Here is an 18,538-nt window from a genome sequence, read left to right on the forward strand (position 1 = left end):
AAATTATATAATTCCTCACGTAGTTACCATTTCCAGTACTCTTTATTTCTTTATGTATATTCATATTTCCATTTGGTATCATTTCTTTGCACTTGAAGGACTTCATTTAAGATAGCACCATTCTACTGTTGATGAATAATTTCAGCTTTTGTATGTCTGAAAAAATCTTTGTTTCACCTTCAGCTTTGAAAAATGTACTTTCTGTATATAGAATTCTAGGCTGAAAGTTGGGGTTTTTTTGTTCTGTTTTGTTTTGTTTCAGTACTTTAAAGACATTGCTCTACTGTCTTCTTGCTTGCATTTTTTTTCTGATGAGAAATCTACTGTCATTTTTATCTTTCTTCCTTACTATGTAATGTGCCTTTTTTTATATGGCTGCTTTTAAGATTTTTCTCTTTATCTCTGATGTTGAGAAATTTGATTTTGATATACCTTGGAGTAGTTTCCTTCATGTTTCTTGTGTTGAGCTTCTTGGATCTGTGGGTTTGTAGCTTTTATCAAATCTGGAAACATTTTGCCATTGTTTCTTCAAGTATTTTTTCTTCTCCAAAAAGGATACCAATTACATGTATATTAGGCTGGCTAAAATTGTCTCAGAGCTCACTGATGTTCTTTTCATTTTTTTTTTTTTTTTTTTGTCTTTTCTCTCTGTGTTTAATTTTGGATAGTTTCTATTGCTACATCTTTGAGTTCACCTGCTTTTTCTTCTGCAATATCTAATCTGTAATTAACCCCATCTACTGTGTTTTTCATCTTAAACATTGTATTTTTCATATCTAGAAAATTAATTTAGGTCTTTTTTATAGTTTCCATGCCTCTACTTAACTTTTTGGACATATTGGATACAGTTATAATAATTGTTTTAATCTTTGTCTGCTGATTCTTACATTTGTGTTAGTTCTGGGGCAGTCTGTATTGATTGATTCTTCTCCTCATTATTGGTTGTATTTTCTTGCTATTTTGCATGCTTGGTCATTTTTTATTGGATGTCAGAAATTGTGAATTTTACCTTGTTGGGTGCTGGTTATTTTTCTATTCTTAGAAATATTCTTGACATTTGTTGAGAGATACAATTTTAAGTTACTTAAAAACAGATCTTTTTTTCTTTACTTTTAATTTTTGTTAGGCTAGATGAGAGCCATATTTTAATCTAGAGCTAGTTATTCTCCACTATTGAGGCAGGACTCTTTTGAGTACACTACCCAGTACCCCTATGAATTTTAAAGTTTTACAGTCATGCTGATTGGAACAGGCATTATTCCCTCCCATATATGAGTGCTGGGTGCAGTACCCTCTAATCTTTTCACATAGCTCTTTCTCCAGCCTTGAGTAGTTTCCTCACGTTTTCCTGCCGTCACTTCTCTGCTGAATACTTGAGGAGGATCCTCTAAAGATCTCCTAAGTTCTGTCTCTGCATTTCTCTCCTCTCCAGTGCTCCTTGCTGTGAACTCTTACTGCTTTGGTCTTCCCAGACTCTTAGCTTCACTTCTTTAACTCAGCAAATCAACCAAGCTTCACCTGCATTCCTCCTCCCAACACTGTACCCTGAAAACTCTCTCAAGGCAATAAGCTGGGGCAATTGTGGTACTCACCTTCTGTATTTCAGGTATCTCAGAGATCACCATGCTTCATTGCCTAATAATGTTCAGTGCTTCAAAAACCATTTTCCATATATTTTTCCAGTTTTTTTCTTTGTATCAGGTGGGAGGGTAAATCTTATCCTTGATACACCATCTTGGTTGAAAGCAGAAGTCTGTCTTTTATTTTATACAATTGACTCTTCATTTTTTGAGGCACTGCTTTGGTATTTATCCTTTTCCAATATATTCATTATTTTTTGTAAAATTCAGAAATCACCCATTTTTGACATCATAAGTAATAAACTATCAGAGAGTATAGCTTATAAATATTGTTTAAATGAAGTACATATTATGGAATCAAAAATAGCTCTTTTGGTATGTATGCTCAGTATTATAAGGTCACCATGAAGGATCAATAATTCTCATCATTACCTGCATTTCAACAGAAGGAGTTTAAATGGGTCTACTTGGTTTATGTGTAAAACTGTTATAAAGATGTACACTTGCCAAATGAAAGCCTGCCTTTGGTGCTGCTATAAGGTATAGGAAAAGAAAACTTGCAAGGTATAAGAAGCAGTCAATGCAAAGGCCTTTAGTCACATTAACTGGATGATATCTTACAGAGATGCAGCAGGGTTTGTGGACTTGGAGTATTCAAAGTGTCTGAATTTGTGTTTCAGCATTGCCACCTACCTGCTATGTGGACTGGCATCCATTGCTTAACTTCTCTGAGCCTCAGTTTCCCTATCTCTCAGAGGGAAATAAGCATACTTCCCCAATTAATTCATGGGACTGTGTAAGCAAAACTAAATAGAAAATGTTAGTTATAGAACCTTTTAAACTCTAACATTCTTCAAAACACAAGATATTTTCAAAAGTAAGAATTATTTTTGCCATCACTAGTTAATAACCTGTAATGTTGTTTGGCTCATTATGGATGGCTATTTCATATGGCCTTCCTACTTCTTTTTTAAAGATAATAGTACTGACTAGTGTGAGTCAACTGAAATTAAAATTATATACACATACATAATTTTATACATATATATAACTCAGTTGTCTTAGTAAAAAGAGAAAAAAGTAATTTAAAAAGTTCAAACTATTTTATCTATAGTTATTTATTACAGCATGAATCATTTTTACTTTGATCATTTTACAACCTCTTAAATCTCAAAAATATGATAGGTCCGAATGAAAAGATAGAATCTAAGGGTTGAAAAAAACCTTGAAAGTCCTGTATCCATATGTAAATACAGATTGATAGGTAATTTGTAAAGAACAAATTTCATTTCTGAATGCCATTCACCTGTTCAGAAACCTCCAATAAGTTCTATTCTCTGCAGAAGAAACACTCCTTAGCATTGTTTTACGTGAACTAGCCCTAAATCCTATTCCTGTCCCCATGGTCTTTCGTTCTTCATATACCTCTGCTGTATGTGAACCTCAGTATTCTCCACAAATTCATGTTCTTTGAGGCCCAACCGCCTGGTCTTGCTGTAACCTCTATCATAATTGCCCCTCCTCTTTTTTTCCCACTTGACAAACTTCTGTCCATTTATTAAGACCCTACTCAGAAGTCATCTATTCGGCAGTCTTTCTCTATTCGACTAGACAGTTAATCACTTCTATGCTCTGTAGCATTTTTACATAACTTCTATTATAGATTTATTACTTTATGTTGTAATTATATTTCTGCCTCCCGTATTAGCTCTCTCAAGGACGAGGACTTTGACTTATCTTTGGAATTGCCCTCAGTAAATCGTCAAGGGTTTGCAGCTTGAAGATATTCAATTAATAATTTAAAAGCTATTGTTTATTGTGAGCTTTCTGTGTATGAGGCATGGTACCAAGAACATCAATCTGCACAATAACCCTAAAATATAGTTAGGGTAATTTTCCGCATTTAACAAGTGAGGAAACTAAGACTCAGAGAAATTAAGTAACTAGCCTAAGATCACAAACCAAGAAATTGGCAGAAACAAGATTCAAGCCTAGGAATTGTGACTCCAGAGAACACAAATGATGAAGAAATTGTTGAAAATTAGATTTTCCTTTATAAATGTGATACCGTCTAGTCTATAAATAAGATTACTTACCATTTGCACTTAATTAGCATATAATACAATAACAGTTATGTCCAGCATCACATATGTCAGAGTAGCTGGATTATGAGTTTTTATTGCAACAGTGGACTCCATTCCTGTATCATTAGTCTTCTTAGTCTGTTGTTCTTAAAACTTGCTTAGCTATTCATGCAAGGTGGTAATCTGCTTTCACAGTAAAAAAAGCCAAGGGAAATTTGGTTGCCAGTCATATTATCTCATTATCTCATATTTTTAGAAAAGAGATCTGACACGTAGGTAGGGCTGCTGGGGGCAGAAATAACCAACTATTCTATCTACTCTATGTGACAGGAGATATAGATTAAATATAATACAAATTTAGATGCTTTGAATAATAATTACAGTCTGATTATTAGAACATTATTGAGGTCATAACAAGAAGGGAACCTTGCCTTGGACGGATGTTAAACTATCCTTTTTTTCCTTTTTTTCTACCTGTTTAAAGGACTCTCCTAATATCCATGCTTGGGATGAATCAGCTAAGATACACCCATGTGAAAACCCTTTTACCTTTACCAATGGTCCGGGCCAGCTAGGTAGTTTGTGGGGCCCAGCGAAAAATGAAAACGTGAGGCCTCTTGTTCAAAAATTGTTTAGAAGATGGCAACAGTAGAGCATTATACCAAGTGTGGGACCCTTCTAAGCATGGGGCCCTGAGCGACTGCATAGTTCATATACTCATGAAACTAGTCCTGCCAATGGTCTCTTTACTGGCACCATCACTAGGAGAAACTTTAGACTGACTGTGATACAGTAACCTAGACTCACTTCTAACCTTTAGGTGTCATTTCTCATTACTAAATCAAATTATAACATTGGTTGGTTTGATGAAGTACAAAATGTGCATGCATGCACATACACACACATACATATCAGGTATGTATATGTATATATATTTTTTGAATATGTATGTATGTGTTCCTGAAATAAATATATATGTGTGTGTATGTATGTATGTATATATATATGTGACATCTACAGATGAGTACATTTCAAGAACCAAAATTAATAACAATACCTACTTAATGCAGAAGCCTAGCTTTGATGAGTTATAGTGTCTCCAGCCCAAATCCTGTTTCCCTAAGTAATTTTAAAAATTAAAGCCCAAGTAAAACACCCAATTTAGGTAGTAACCGCCTCTCTATGGCCATTTGGAACCTGAGTGATGTATATGATTCCTCTTTAACTTTCCTGAGCCTAGACCATAATTTCAAAAGATTTTAAGGTAAAAGTACATGACTATATCTGAGAGAGTTCCAGTTTGCCCCTTTTGTCCCACCCAAGAGTGTCCTGGTTTGGATGGTACTTTAGATGGTCACCTTAACATAAGCCAAATGTATCAGAATATACTTTTCTTCATTTTTTATTTTAAATAAGGTACTGCAAAAATAATAGTAAAACAAAGGCCTTTAATCATAACAGTGTAACTATTTTCAGTTTTTCATAATAGCATTTATTTGTTGCTCGTGTGCATATATACATGTTACTGATGGGAACAAAAGCTATCAAAAATAGAACCTACTTTCCCAAATTGTTTTAGCTTTTCTGCTTTTAAACAAAAATAAAATACATGTATGTCAAATAAAATTGAGAAAAGAAGAATACCGCCTATAGGCCCAATAATTAAATAAAGGCACTATTAGTATTTTGATATATATCTAGATAGGTGTCTTTTTGTATGGATAGATTTTTTTTTTTTTGGCAAGGCAAGATTTGCCCTAAGTTAACATCTGTTGCCAGTCTTATTCTTTTTTTTTTCATTCCTCCCCAAAGCCCCAGCGCATGGTTGTATATCCTAGTGGTAAGTCTTTCTGGTCCTTCTATGTGAGCTGCCACCACAGCATGGCAACTGACAGATGGGTGGTGTGGTTCCGCGACCAGGAAATGAACCCAGACTGCTAAAGCAGTGCGACCACCGAACTTTAACCACTAGGCCATCAGGGCTGGCTCTATGGATAGATTTTTTTAAACATAGTTATAACATGATGCATAAATTTTTTTCCTGCATTTTTTCCATATAACATCATGTCATAAATCTGTTTCCACATTATTATTTAGTCTTAATAACTATTGTTTGGAAAAGTTTCTTTCTTGTATAGATTTGGAATAGAAGAGTTTGAAAGAAATATTCATCTGCTTCATCAAGTATATCTACTGCAATGGAGAGACCCTTTTCAGGGAATAGAGAACACCATACCAAATTCTAGTACCAGTCCTTCCAGTGACTGGCTGAGGCCGTAAGCAAGCTTTGTAACTTTTCTGAGCTCCAATTTCTTTCCCTCTAATAGATAAGAATAGAAATAAGAATGATAAAAGCAAATAGCAGTAATATAGTGGTATTATTAATAGTTATTAATATTAGCTATCAATTCTTGAGTACCTGTAAAATTTTTGGTTTGCTTGTAGTATGCCACAAGTATCAGTGATTGTGCTAGGCATTTACAAAAAATACACTACCTCAAGAATAGTCAAGACAATCTTGTAGAGGAGCAATAAAGCTAGAAGACTTAGATTAATAGATATCAAGGCCTATTCTAAATCTATAGTGGTTAACACAGTATAGCATTGGTGCAATAATAGACAGACTGAATAGTAGAACAGTATACAGAATACAAAAACAGACACAAAATAATGGTCACCTGATTTAATGACAAAGACAACTCTGCAATGCAATGGAGAAAGGCTGGTCTTTTCAAAAAGTACTGCTGGGACAATTGGTTAACTATATGGGGAAAATGTACATTGACTCCTACTTGACATCACACACAAAAATCAATTCCAGATGAATTATAGATTTACATATGAAAGGCAAAATGATGAAGATTATAAGGGAAAAGATAGAAACACATCTGTGTAACATTCGAGAAGATAAAGATTTCTTAAACAGGACACAAAAAAAACATAAATTGTAAGGAAAAAGTTGATAAATTGGACTTCGCTAAAAATTTTAAATTCTAGCTATCAAAAGACACCATCAAGAGAGTGAAAAGACAACCACAGAGAGGGAAAAATAATTGTAATACATAGTATATGACTAAGTCCTCGTATATAGAATATATAAACAACTCCTGAAAGTTGACAAGAAAAAAACAGTTCCAATAGAAAAACGAGCAAAAACCTTCAATTCAGAGAGAATATCCAAATTGTCACTAACCATATGAAAAGTTGTTCAACTTTATCAATCATCAAGAAAATGTAAATAAAAGCCACAATATGATAGTACTCACTTACCAGACAAAGACAGAAAGACCAAGTATTGGTGAGAATATAGAGTAATCACAGCTCTCCTGCACTGTTGGGAGTTTATAAATTAGGACAACCACTTTGAAAAGCTGTTTGGCAAAATCTAAAAAAGCTAAGTACATGACTCAGCAATTCCTCTGCTAGGTATACAACTAGTAGAATTGTATACATACGTTCACCAAATAAACATGTATAGGAATCTATTCATAATAGAAAAAACCCTGAAACTACCCAAATGCCGATCAACAGTAGAATAGATAAATAAATTGTGGTATATTCGCACAATGGAATACTATTCAGCAGTAAGAATGAATGATCTACAACTATATACAGCAAAATAGATGAATCTCAAAAACATAATGTTGAATAAAAATGCCCAGACATAGAAAGGTATATATACTGCATGATTCCATTTATATAAAATACAAAAAAAATTCAAAACTAATCTATGCTGTTAGAAGTCAGGATAGTGATTACTGTTGGTGTGGGTGAGTGGTAATAGTGATTGGAAGAGAGCCTGAAGAGGGTTTCAGGGTGCTGGTAATCGTCATTTCTTAATCTGGGTTCTATGCATCTGGATATATTCAGTTTGTGAAATTGCATTCATCTGTACACTTGTGTGTTCTTTTCCATATGTTTATCATACTTGTAAAAAGGTCAAAATATATATTAGCTTGAACCCAACTAGTTAAGTAATATCCTCATTTTAGAGATGAAGAAAATGAGAAATAGTATGTTTAAGTTACTGAGTAACTAATAGTCAGGCAGCTATTAAGTGGCTAAGATTAGTCTCTAGTTTCCTTTCTAGTTCTAAGATACTATGGTTTTATAAATCCACTGATTTGGAGTCTAATTAACTTTCTGACTATCTTTTTATTTTAATTTTTATTGGCCTTTCTAATCTATTAAAGTTTCCAAATTTCTATATCCTAAAATAAGCCTTTGATATTTAAAATAATACTACAAGAAGTATTCTTGAATATTGCAGAGTTTCTTATTTCCACTAATTTTGTGTTTCTTTTCTATATTTATTGTTTTGTAGGCAAGCAGAGGTCGGACTACAATTGTAGTAGCACACCGACTTTCTACTATTCGAAGTGCAGATCTGATTGTGACCATAAAAGATGGGATGGTAGTGGAAAAAGGAACACATGCTGAACTAATGGCAAAACAAGGTCTATATTATTCGCTTGCAATGTCACAGGTAATGTTTACATGACATAAAGTTATATTAGCAGGGTTTTTTTTAACTTTTCAGAGATCATACCATACCAGAAAACAGAAGTCCTGAATTATAATCTTAAGTTTCACAAAGCAACCAAGGTTTATTTATAGCTCCTCAGTGAAGAATTTCAGTGTGTCTAATATCCTCAGCATTGTGCTAGATAATATGATGAAAGTTAAAGAACTAATGGGTACATAGCACCTAATATTTGCCAGGCACACTACAAATAGGCTTCAGAACTTATATGTGGCAGATACAGAACAATCTAACTCTATATACTGTGATCTTTTTGTTAGAACACAAAGAAATATAACATACAATTCCTACTTAAAACTTAGCTACAGAGGCAAAAGGCAGAATAGTGCATACAGATGTTACAAGTTGTAGAAATAAGAAACAAGATTGATGGGGAGAGGGGGAGCTAGATTACCCATAGAAGGTTTCATGAAGAGGCCTTGAAGGCTAGAAAGTGGGAGGTGGAAAAGGAGCAGAAGTCTAGGTATAGGTGAAACAGCTGCATGGAGGTAAGAAGGAACTTGGTGTGCAACTAAACAGAAAGGAGACCAGTCTTCCAATAATAAAGATGAGTGTTGGGGGAATAATGGAAAAAGTTAGATAAGGAAGGTCAGATGATGGAAGTTCTTGGAAGCCAGGCAGAAGGTTGGGATTTACCATGTAGGAAGCACTTAACATGGTGCCTGGCTCACAGTGGGCACTCAATAAATATCTGCTGAATGAAGGGATGCACATAGAAATCCCTACAATATACATACCACATTCTCACAGATGGACCAGAAAGCTCATGTTGGGCGATTGAAAGGAGGCATGATAATGCTGGAAGCACATTGGCAAATTCCTGTGTTTTAGGAACCACGTTTCTGCACGCTATGTGATCCACCCTACTGGATTTCACGTAGTTTTTTCATTAGGGCACATTAATATAAATGATAGGGATTAGACTATAGCTATCTTCTTCATTCTGGGCCAGCCTTCTTCTCTTGACCTAGAAGGCAGCCTTCTTTCCAAGGGGTCTTTGACAGAAAACTAATCTCAACACTTTTCAGTTTATTTTACTTTTTTAACTTTCTGACATATTTTTGATGTCAACATTGTTAGCCCACAAATTAGAAGATTTAGAAAGTTATGAGCCTCCTTCTCCTCATCAAACCTAAAAATTCACATTTCAAACCCTAGCTTTCTCCACAATACTAGAATGAAGTATTTTTAAACGTATCCTATAAAGCAATGACAGTAAAAAAAAATTTGAAAATATAATCTTATGTTGATTTAAAAACTACCCAATTCCAATTTTGTTTCATATACTGCCATGTTTTTCTTTAAAAATAAGTTAATGTAGGTATTCCAGAGGTAGAAAGGAGCAGAGAACTTGTTCAAAGAAATAATATCTGAGAACTTCCCAAACCTGGGGAAGGAGCTGGAATTATATGTAAATGAAGCTAATAGATCTCTGAATTACATCAATGTAAAAAGACCTTCTCCAAGGCATATATAAGTAAAACTGGCAAAAGTCAATGACAAAGAAAAAATATTGAGGGCAGCAAGGCAGAAGAAAATAACCTACAAAAGAACCTCTCTCAGGATTTCAGCAGATCTCACAGTAGAAACCTTACAGGCTAGAAGAGAGTAGAATGATGTATTCAAAATTATGAAAGACAAAAACTTTCAGCCAAGAATACTCTATCTAGCAAAAATATCCTTCAGATATGATGGAGAAATAAAAACCTTCCCAGATAAACACAAGCTGAGAGAGTTCATCGCCACAAGAAATGGTCAAGAAGGCCCTCATACCTGAAAAAAAAAGAAAGCGTTTGCAAAGCCTTGAGCAAGGAGATAAATAGACAGACAAAATCAGAAAATTGCAGCTCTCTCTCAGAACAGGTTAGCAAACAATTATAACATTAAAGATAAAGGAAAGAGAATCATCAAAAATAACTATAATCACTTCATTTTAATCACAAACTCACAACACATAATGGAATAAGTTGTGACAACAATAACTTAGGGAAGAGGAAAAGGATGGAACCTGCTTAGACTAAGGAAATAAGAGGCTATCAGAAAATTGAGTGTCTCATCTATGAGATCTTTATACAAACTTCACGGTATCCACTAACCAAAAAATCAGATCAGAGACACAAATGATAAATAGTGAGAAAACCATGATAGAGAACCACCAAACTGAATTGGCAGTCGAAATTACATGGGATGAGGAACAAGGGAAATACAGAACTACTGGAAAACAAGTGATAAAATGTCAGCTTTAAGCCCTCATATATCAATAATCACTCTAAATGTAAATGGATTGAATTCTCCAATCAAAAAGACACAGAGTGGCTGGGTGGATTAAAAAACAAGACCCAACAATATGCTGCCTCCAGGAAACACATCTCAGCTCTAAAGACAAACACAGGCTCAGTGTGAAGGGATGTAAGATGATACTCCAAGCTAATGGCAAACAAAAGAAAGCAGATGTTGCCATACTTATATCAGACAAAGTAGACTTCAGGATAAAAATGACAATGAGAGACAAAGAGGGGCAGTATATAATGATAAGAGGGACACTCCACCAAAAGGACATAACACTTATATATGCACCTAACACTGGAGCACCAATGTACATAAAGCAACTATTAACAGACCTAAAAGGAGAAATTAATGGCAACACAATAACAGTAGAGGACCTCAGCACCCCACTTACATCAATGGATAGAGCATCCAGACAGAAAGTCAACAAGGCAATAGTGGAATTACACAAAAAAACTAGACCAGATGGGCTTAATAGATATATAGAGAACACTCCATCCAAAACCAGCAGAATACACATTCTTCTCAAGTCTATATGGAACATTCTCAAGGATAGACCGTATGTTGGGAAACAAGGCAAGCCTCAATAAATTTAAGAAGATTGAAATCACATCAAGCATCTTTTCCAACCATAATGCTATGAAACTAGAAGTCAGCTATAAGAAACAGCTGGGAAAGTGAAAAATATGTGGAGACTAAACAACATGCTACTGAACAACCAATGGATCAATGAGGGAATTAAAGGAGAAATCAAAAAATACCCAGAGACAAATGAAAATGAAAATCCACCATACCAACTTATATGGGATGCAGCAAAAGTGGTCCTAAGAGGGAAATTCATAGCAATACAGGTCCACCTTAACAAACAAGAAAAATCTCAAATAAGGAATCTTAAACTACACCTAATAGAACTAGAAAAAGAAGAGCAAACAAAGCCCAAAATCAGCAGAAGGAGGGAAATAATAAAAATTAGAGCAGAAATAAATGAAATTGAAACCAAAATAAACAATAGAAAGGATCAATGAAATTAAGAGCTGGTTCTTTGAGAACATAAAAAAAATTGACAAACCCTTAGCCAGACTCACTAAGAAAAAGAGAAGTCTCAAATAAAATTAGAAATGAAAGAGGAGAAATTACAAAGGATACCACAGAAATATAAAGGATTATAAGAGAATACTATGAAAAACTATATGCCAACAAATGGGATAATTTAGAAGAAATGGATAAATTCTTAGACTCATACAACTTCCCAATACTGAACCAAGAAGAAAGGGAGAATCTGAATAGACCAATCACAAGCCAAGCAATTGAAACAGTAATCAAAAACCTCCCCAAAAATAGAAGTCCAGGACCAGATGGCTTCTCTGGAGTATTCTACCAAACATTCAAAGAAGATTTAATACCTATCCTTCTCAAACTATTCCAAAATATTGAAGGAGACAGAACACTTCCTAACTCATTCTACAAGGCCAATATCACCCTGATCCCAAAGCCAAACAAGGACAACACAAAGAAGGAAAATTACAGGACATTATCACTGATGAACATAGATGCAAAAATCCTCAGCAAAGTATTGGCAAACCGAATACACCAATACATTAAAAGGATAATACACCACGATCAGATGGGATTTATACCAGGGACACAGGGATGGTTGAACGTCTGCAAATCAATCAACGTGATACACTACATCAACAAAATGAGGAATAAAAACCACATGATCATCTCAGTAGATGCAGAGAAAGCATTTGACAAGATCCAACATCCATTTATGATATAAACTCTCAACAAAATGGCTATAGAAGGAACATACCTCAAAATAGTAAAAGCCATATATGACAAACCCACAGCCAACATCATACTCAATGGGGAAAAACTGAAAGCCATTCCTCTGAGAGCAGGAACAAGACAAGAGTGCCAGCTCTCAGCACTCTTATTCAACATACTACTGGAGGTTTTGGCCAGAGCAATTAGGCAAGAAAAAGAAATAAAAGATATCCAAACTGGCAAGGAAGAAGTGAAACTCTCACTGTTTGCAGATGACATGATTTTATATATAGAAAACCCTAAAGAATCCATCAGAAAACTATTAGAAATAATCAACAACTACAGCAAAGTTGCAGGGTACAAAATCAACTTACAAAAATCAGTTGCATTTCTATACTCTAATAACGAACTAAGAGAAAGAGAAGTCAAGAATACAATCCCATTTACAATCGCAACAAAAAGAATAAAATATCTAGGAATAAATTTAACCAAGGAGGTGAAAGACCTATACAATGAAAACTATAAGACATTATTGAAAGAAATTGATGATGACATAAATAAATGGAATGATATTCCATGCACATAGATTGGAAGAATCCACATAGTTAAAATGTCCATACTACCTAAAGCAATCTACTCATTCAGTGTAATCCCAATCAGAATCCCAATGACATTCTTCACAGAAATAGAACAAAGAATCCTAAAATTCGTATGGAGCAACAAAAGACCCCAAATAGCTAAAGCAATTCTGAGAAAAAAGAACAAAGCTGGAGGCATCACAATCCCCGACTTCAAAATATACCACAAAGCTATAGTAATCAAAACAGCGTGGTACTGATAGAAAAACAGACACACAGATCAATGGAACAGAATTGAAAGCCTAGAAATAAAACCACACGTCTATGGACAGCTAATCTTCGACAAAGCAGCCAAGAACATACAATGGACAAAGGAAAGTCTCTTCAATAAATGGTGCTTGGAAAACTGGACAGCCACATGAAAAAGGATGAAAGTAGACCATTATCTTTTGCCATACACAAAAATTAACTCAAAATGGATTAAACACTTGAAGGTAAGGCATGAAACATAAAACCCCTAGAAGAAAATATAGGCAGTGCACTCTTTGACATCGGTCTTAGAAGGATCTTTTCGAATACCACGTCTCCTTGGGCAAGGGAAACAAAAGAAAAAATAAAAAAATGGGACCACATCAGACTAGAGCTTCTGCAAGGCAAAAGAAACCAAGAACAAAATGAAAACACAACCCACCAACTGGGAGAAAATATTTGCAAATCATATATCCGACAAGGGGTTAATCTCCAAAATATGTAAAGAACTTGCACAACTCAACAACAAACAAACAAACAACCCGATCAAAAAGTGGACAGAGGATCTAAGCAGACATTTTTCCAAAGAAGATATACAGGTGGCCAACAGGCACATGAAAAGATGTTCAACATCACTAATCATTAAGGAAATACAAATCAAAAGTACACTGAGATATCACCTTACACCTGTTAGAATGGCTATAATTACCAAGACAAAAAAATAACAAATGTTGGAGAGGATGTGGAGAAAAGAGAAATCTCATACACTGCTGTGGGAATGTAAACTGGTACAGCCACTATGGAAAACAGTATGGAGATTTCTCAAAAAATTAAAAATAGAAATTCCATACAACCCAGCTATCCCACTACTGGGTATTTATCCAAAGAACTTGAAATCAACAATTCAAGTTATGCACCGCCACGCTCATTGCAGCATTATGCACAAGAGCCAAGAAGTGGAAGCAACCCAAGTGCCCAACAACTGATGAATGGATAAAGAAGATATGGTATATATATATACAATGGAATACTACTCAGCCATAAATAACGACAAAATCATCCCATTTGCAACAACATGGATGGACCTGGAGGGTATTATGATAAGTGAAATAAGCCAGACAGAGAAAGACAAACACCGTATAGTTTCACTCTTATGTGAAAGATAAACAAACACATGGACAAAGAGAACAGATTAGTGGTTACCAGAGAGAAAGGGGGTTGGGCGGTGGGCATAAGGGGTAATGGTGCACATATATATGGTGACTGACAAATAGTAATGTACAACTGAAACTTCACAATGTTATGAACTGTTATGACCTCAATAAAATAAAATTAAATTAAATTAAAATAAAAGGTGTTATTTGCCAATTAAATTTGCATGATTTTCATCCAACAGTAGATGTAATAATTTATGAAGTCATTAAGTTCAATATTTTCAAAATATTAAGTATAACAAGAAAAGGTAATAACTGTGGTCAAATTAACCCTATTTTCAGATTTTTTAAAACTACTACACTCACATCTTTCTTTGAAGTAACAGGTCTTTATTTTTCACTATGAGTAAACTATAACTCCATTATTACATCTTAGGTTAAAGAGTTTCACAATGTAAGGAAAACAAATACGGAGTGTTTGTGATGTAAATGTATAAAATTTTAAAACACCTTATTCAAAATGGATTAGTATTGTCTGGTTACCTAAAATAATGTTTATTCTCATATAACAATGCCATTTTAAATGTTAATACTCAATGAACAACTGTAATATTCTGGGTACTGTATAGGAAACATAACATACAAGATATCTACATAAACAGTAACTCATTTCTGAAACTCTGGATGCACTTATTTGCCACTGTTGCCTGTAGTGTCCAAATGAATCAATTTATGAGAATTCTTGATGATCCTAAGTATTACAAAGTTAATGCTGCTAAGAGAATCAATCCTGAGAAGCAGAACAGCTAAGTGGTTAAGGTTATGAGCTCTAGAGACACTGCAAGTTGAAATCCCGCCTCTGCCACTTAATAGTTTTAGGACCTTGGGCAAGTTATTTAAATTCTCTGTGCTTCAGTTTTCTAATCTCTAACATGGGGAAATAATAGTAACCTATTCATGAATTACTGTGAGTCTTAAATAAGTTCATTCATGTGAAGTGCTTAGAATTATTGTCAGCATGATAAATGTTATTATATTACTGTTATCAGCATTAGCATTATCCAATTAAACTTTTCAGAAAAGTTCAAACCATTGAAATTAATGGCTGTAATTATTTATCTAAAACATACCTGATTCTTTACAGACATATTCCTTTAGTGAGTTTCCACATGAAAATGAAATAAAAACGGGTAGAGATAGAGGCCAGGCCCGTGGCCTAGTGGTTAAGTTTGGCGTGCTCTACTTCAGTGGCCTGGGTTCGGTTCCTGGGCGTGGACCTACACCACTTGTCAGCAGCCATGCTGTTGCAATGACCCATATACAAAATAGAGGAAGATTAGCACAGATGTTAGCTCAGGATGAATCTTCCTCCAGCAAAAAAAAAAAAAAAAGAGGAAGATTGGCAACAGATGTTAGCTCAGGGTGAATCTTCCTCAGAGGAAAAAAAAAAAAAAACAGGTAGAGATATATATATATCAAAACTTCTTGTTATTTTGCCTAGCAGCCTTCTCAGGAAAAGAATTTGACTTTGACCTGTTAAAGCACCTTCTCAGAAAAATTTATTATAAGAAGACATCAAAATTTTATTTTAAACTTGCCACAAAGTAAATAGCTCCCGAAAAAAGACAAATAAAAGATTTCTTTCTCGGTAGAAAAATTTATAGAAAAAAAGAAAGTGATAGCATAAAGGAATATCTGATCAAAGATGTTAGGATAGTGTAAAGCTGTTTAAAGTTCATTGTACTTCGAAATGACTGATAAACGGTTATTAAGCTTGTCAAAGAATCACAGTGTCCCTAGGAAGCCTTCCATGGGCATATTCTCCTTTGCACCTAAATCCAGCTATGTGTTTCCATCTCCACGCCCCACCCTGGTCTGCGCCACCATCGTTCTAACTGGGCTTCTCATTTCTGTCTTGCCCTGCTCCTCCTATCACTTCATGGGGAAGTAACAAATTTATTCACACCACATTCAGATGAGCAGATAATATATAGCTCCTTTATTTCACTAAAACTGGTCTTATTTCTCTAGTAGCAAGAAAAACAAAAACTAGACTTAGAGTAATCTGGTTTAGAACTTCGTCCTAGTCTATGATTTAAACAATTTCTTTAAGGTTAACTTGGTATGTTTGTAATTTCTTATTCTTTAGGAGCTGGCCCCACCAATTTTGCCTTTTCATCAGTTTGGAATGGGCAGCAGTGGCAGGCCTAGAAAGGATTATTGTCTCCTGAGATCTCTCTCAGGCCCAGGACCAGCCTCACACTTAAGTGCCTAGCTACATGTTATACATTTATAAGTTCTGGAAAGGGCTATGAAGAAGGGGTCAGAAAGAGAATCTTGGAGTTATCTCTCTCACAAAGCTTCTTTTACTAAAATCTGTCCCTGCTAGTGGAATAATTGTTTTGGATTAGGGCATTGTTTTCTCCAGTTAATTATATAAGTCTTTGGAAAAGAAGGCACAATAAGCTATTGTCACTCACTAACATTTTAGTATGGGTTGGACTTACTAGCTCTCTATCAAGCTTGAAAACTTCAGCAAGAATTGCACGAGAATATACTTCTTTCAGTAACAGAGGCAATACTGTTTTAGAGAGATACTTAATAAAGTTCCTTTGAATTTTTAAGGCGTTATTCTAATGGTAACATGTATATTCTTCATTTAAGGATATTAAAAAAGCTGATGAACAGATGGAATCAATGGCATATTCTTCTGAAAAAAATACCAGCTCAGTTCCTCTGTGCTCTATGAATAGCATCAAGTCAGACTTTACTGACAAGTCTGAGGAATCCATCCAGTATAAAGAGGTAATGGTTCAAACTTGTTGATATCAAGTTTTACCCACATATTCTCCAGTGAATTTTTATTTAATCCTTATAATGTTTAGAATTTATTTATAATAAAATGTTACTATAGCACTAAGTTTATAAAACGTAAGTCTTTCCAAACTTTGCTGTAGCATCACTATGACACTATAAGAAAGAGGCCCTCAAATAACACTGCATTTTTGTTAGAGGTCATTGTTGGCGTAAGAAATCTCATGATAATGATACATTATTCTTTCCTATGAGGCAAACCATGAGTTGAAACAGTGCCTCAGGAAGTGTGTGATGCTCAAGATCAATTTCAGTCATATAAAGACCTAAATCCACTCCACTCCCTGGACACAGCACATACAGGATTCAATCCTCCAATTTCAGGGCACAAACCCAAATAGCTCTGTTCACTTGGGCAGGGAGTACTTATTCCCATGCTTGCTTCCCCACTGCTACCCCCAGGCTCTTTCCAAGTACAGATTACCCTGCTTTAACCCTTCTTACACCTCATACCCCTCAGTACTACCTCTCTTCAGTCTCCACTCTTACCTCAAGTCTCATTTCTCTATCCCCATTCAGCCTCCTTTCTTTTAATGTGCCCAGCACCCACTTTGGGCCTCAAACTCCACTCTGAACATTTTCCTCACCACTCTTCCATGAAGCATCATTCCATCTCAATCTCACCCCAGCCCATACTTCTTCTAGCCTCCCCATTCCCTAGGCCCCAATCCTCTCTGCAACCCCTGTCAATTTTCATTCAGCCCCCTGTTGTTGCTTCTCAGTTGTAAATTCACACACCATGAAGGTGAGGACCCTAGCCCCTGTATATTAGCTTCTGTCTTCCTAACCCCCAGCTTGCATATCATCACATTCCTATCTTTGGCCCACTGTTCCCTCCCAAACTGGAGTTCCCTTCTTCTCCTTGGGTCTGACAGATAACTTGGGGTTCAACCACCGCTTAGCTGTTCCCACCATCTTTCTGCCTGCTCTTCTTCTCAGTCTCATCTGTCAATTATCTGTCCCAAAGCCTCTCGATTATCTGCCCCAAACCCCTTATGCCCTTCTCTGGCATTGCCAGTTTATTGCTTTTAATTCTAGGTACAATTCCTTCCCTTTAGGTACGAGGTCCTACATAGCATTCATGCTTAGATTTTTTTCCCTGTCTACTAATTGTTTTTTTTTTCTGGTGAGGAAGATTATCCCTGAGCTAACACCTGTTGCCAGTCCTCCACTTTTTGCTGAGGAAGATTGGCCCTGGGCTAACATCCGTGTCCATCTTCCTCTACTTTATGTGTGGGACACCTGCCACAGCGTGGCTTGATAAGCAGTGCCTAGGTCCGTGCCCAGGATCCGAACCTGTGAACCCTGGGCTGCCGAAGCAGAGCATGCAAACTTAACCACTACGCCACTGGGCTGGCTCCCTAATTTTCTTTTTTTAAAAAATTTATTTAAGTAAACATACAAAGAAAAATGTTAGGTAAAT

General features: G+C 35.4%; 1 protein-coding gene across 1 annotated transcript in view; it reads left to right on the forward strand.

The window, feature by feature from the left end:
• Nucleotides 1–18,538, forward strand: part of ABCB5 (ATP binding cassette subfamily B member 5) — a 120,870-nt gene that overhangs the window by 43,501 nt on the left and 58,831 nt on the right. The window contains exons 15-16 of the mRNA XM_058526863.1: nucleotides 7,989–8,150; nucleotides 16,906–17,046. Of these exons, the coding sequence (XP_058382846.1) occupies nucleotides 7,989–8,150; nucleotides 16,906–17,046 (303 nt within the window). The remainder of the gene's footprint in view (nucleotides 1–7,988; nucleotides 8,151–16,905; nucleotides 17,047–18,538) is intronic.

Source organism: Diceros bicornis, chromosome 3 (assembly GCF_020826845.1).
Source record: "Diceros bicornis minor isolate mBicDic1 chromosome 3, mDicBic1.mat.cur, whole genome shotgun sequence".
Classification (NCBI taxonomy): Eukaryota; Metazoa; Chordata; class Mammalia; order Perissodactyla; family Rhinocerotidae; genus Diceros; species Diceros bicornis.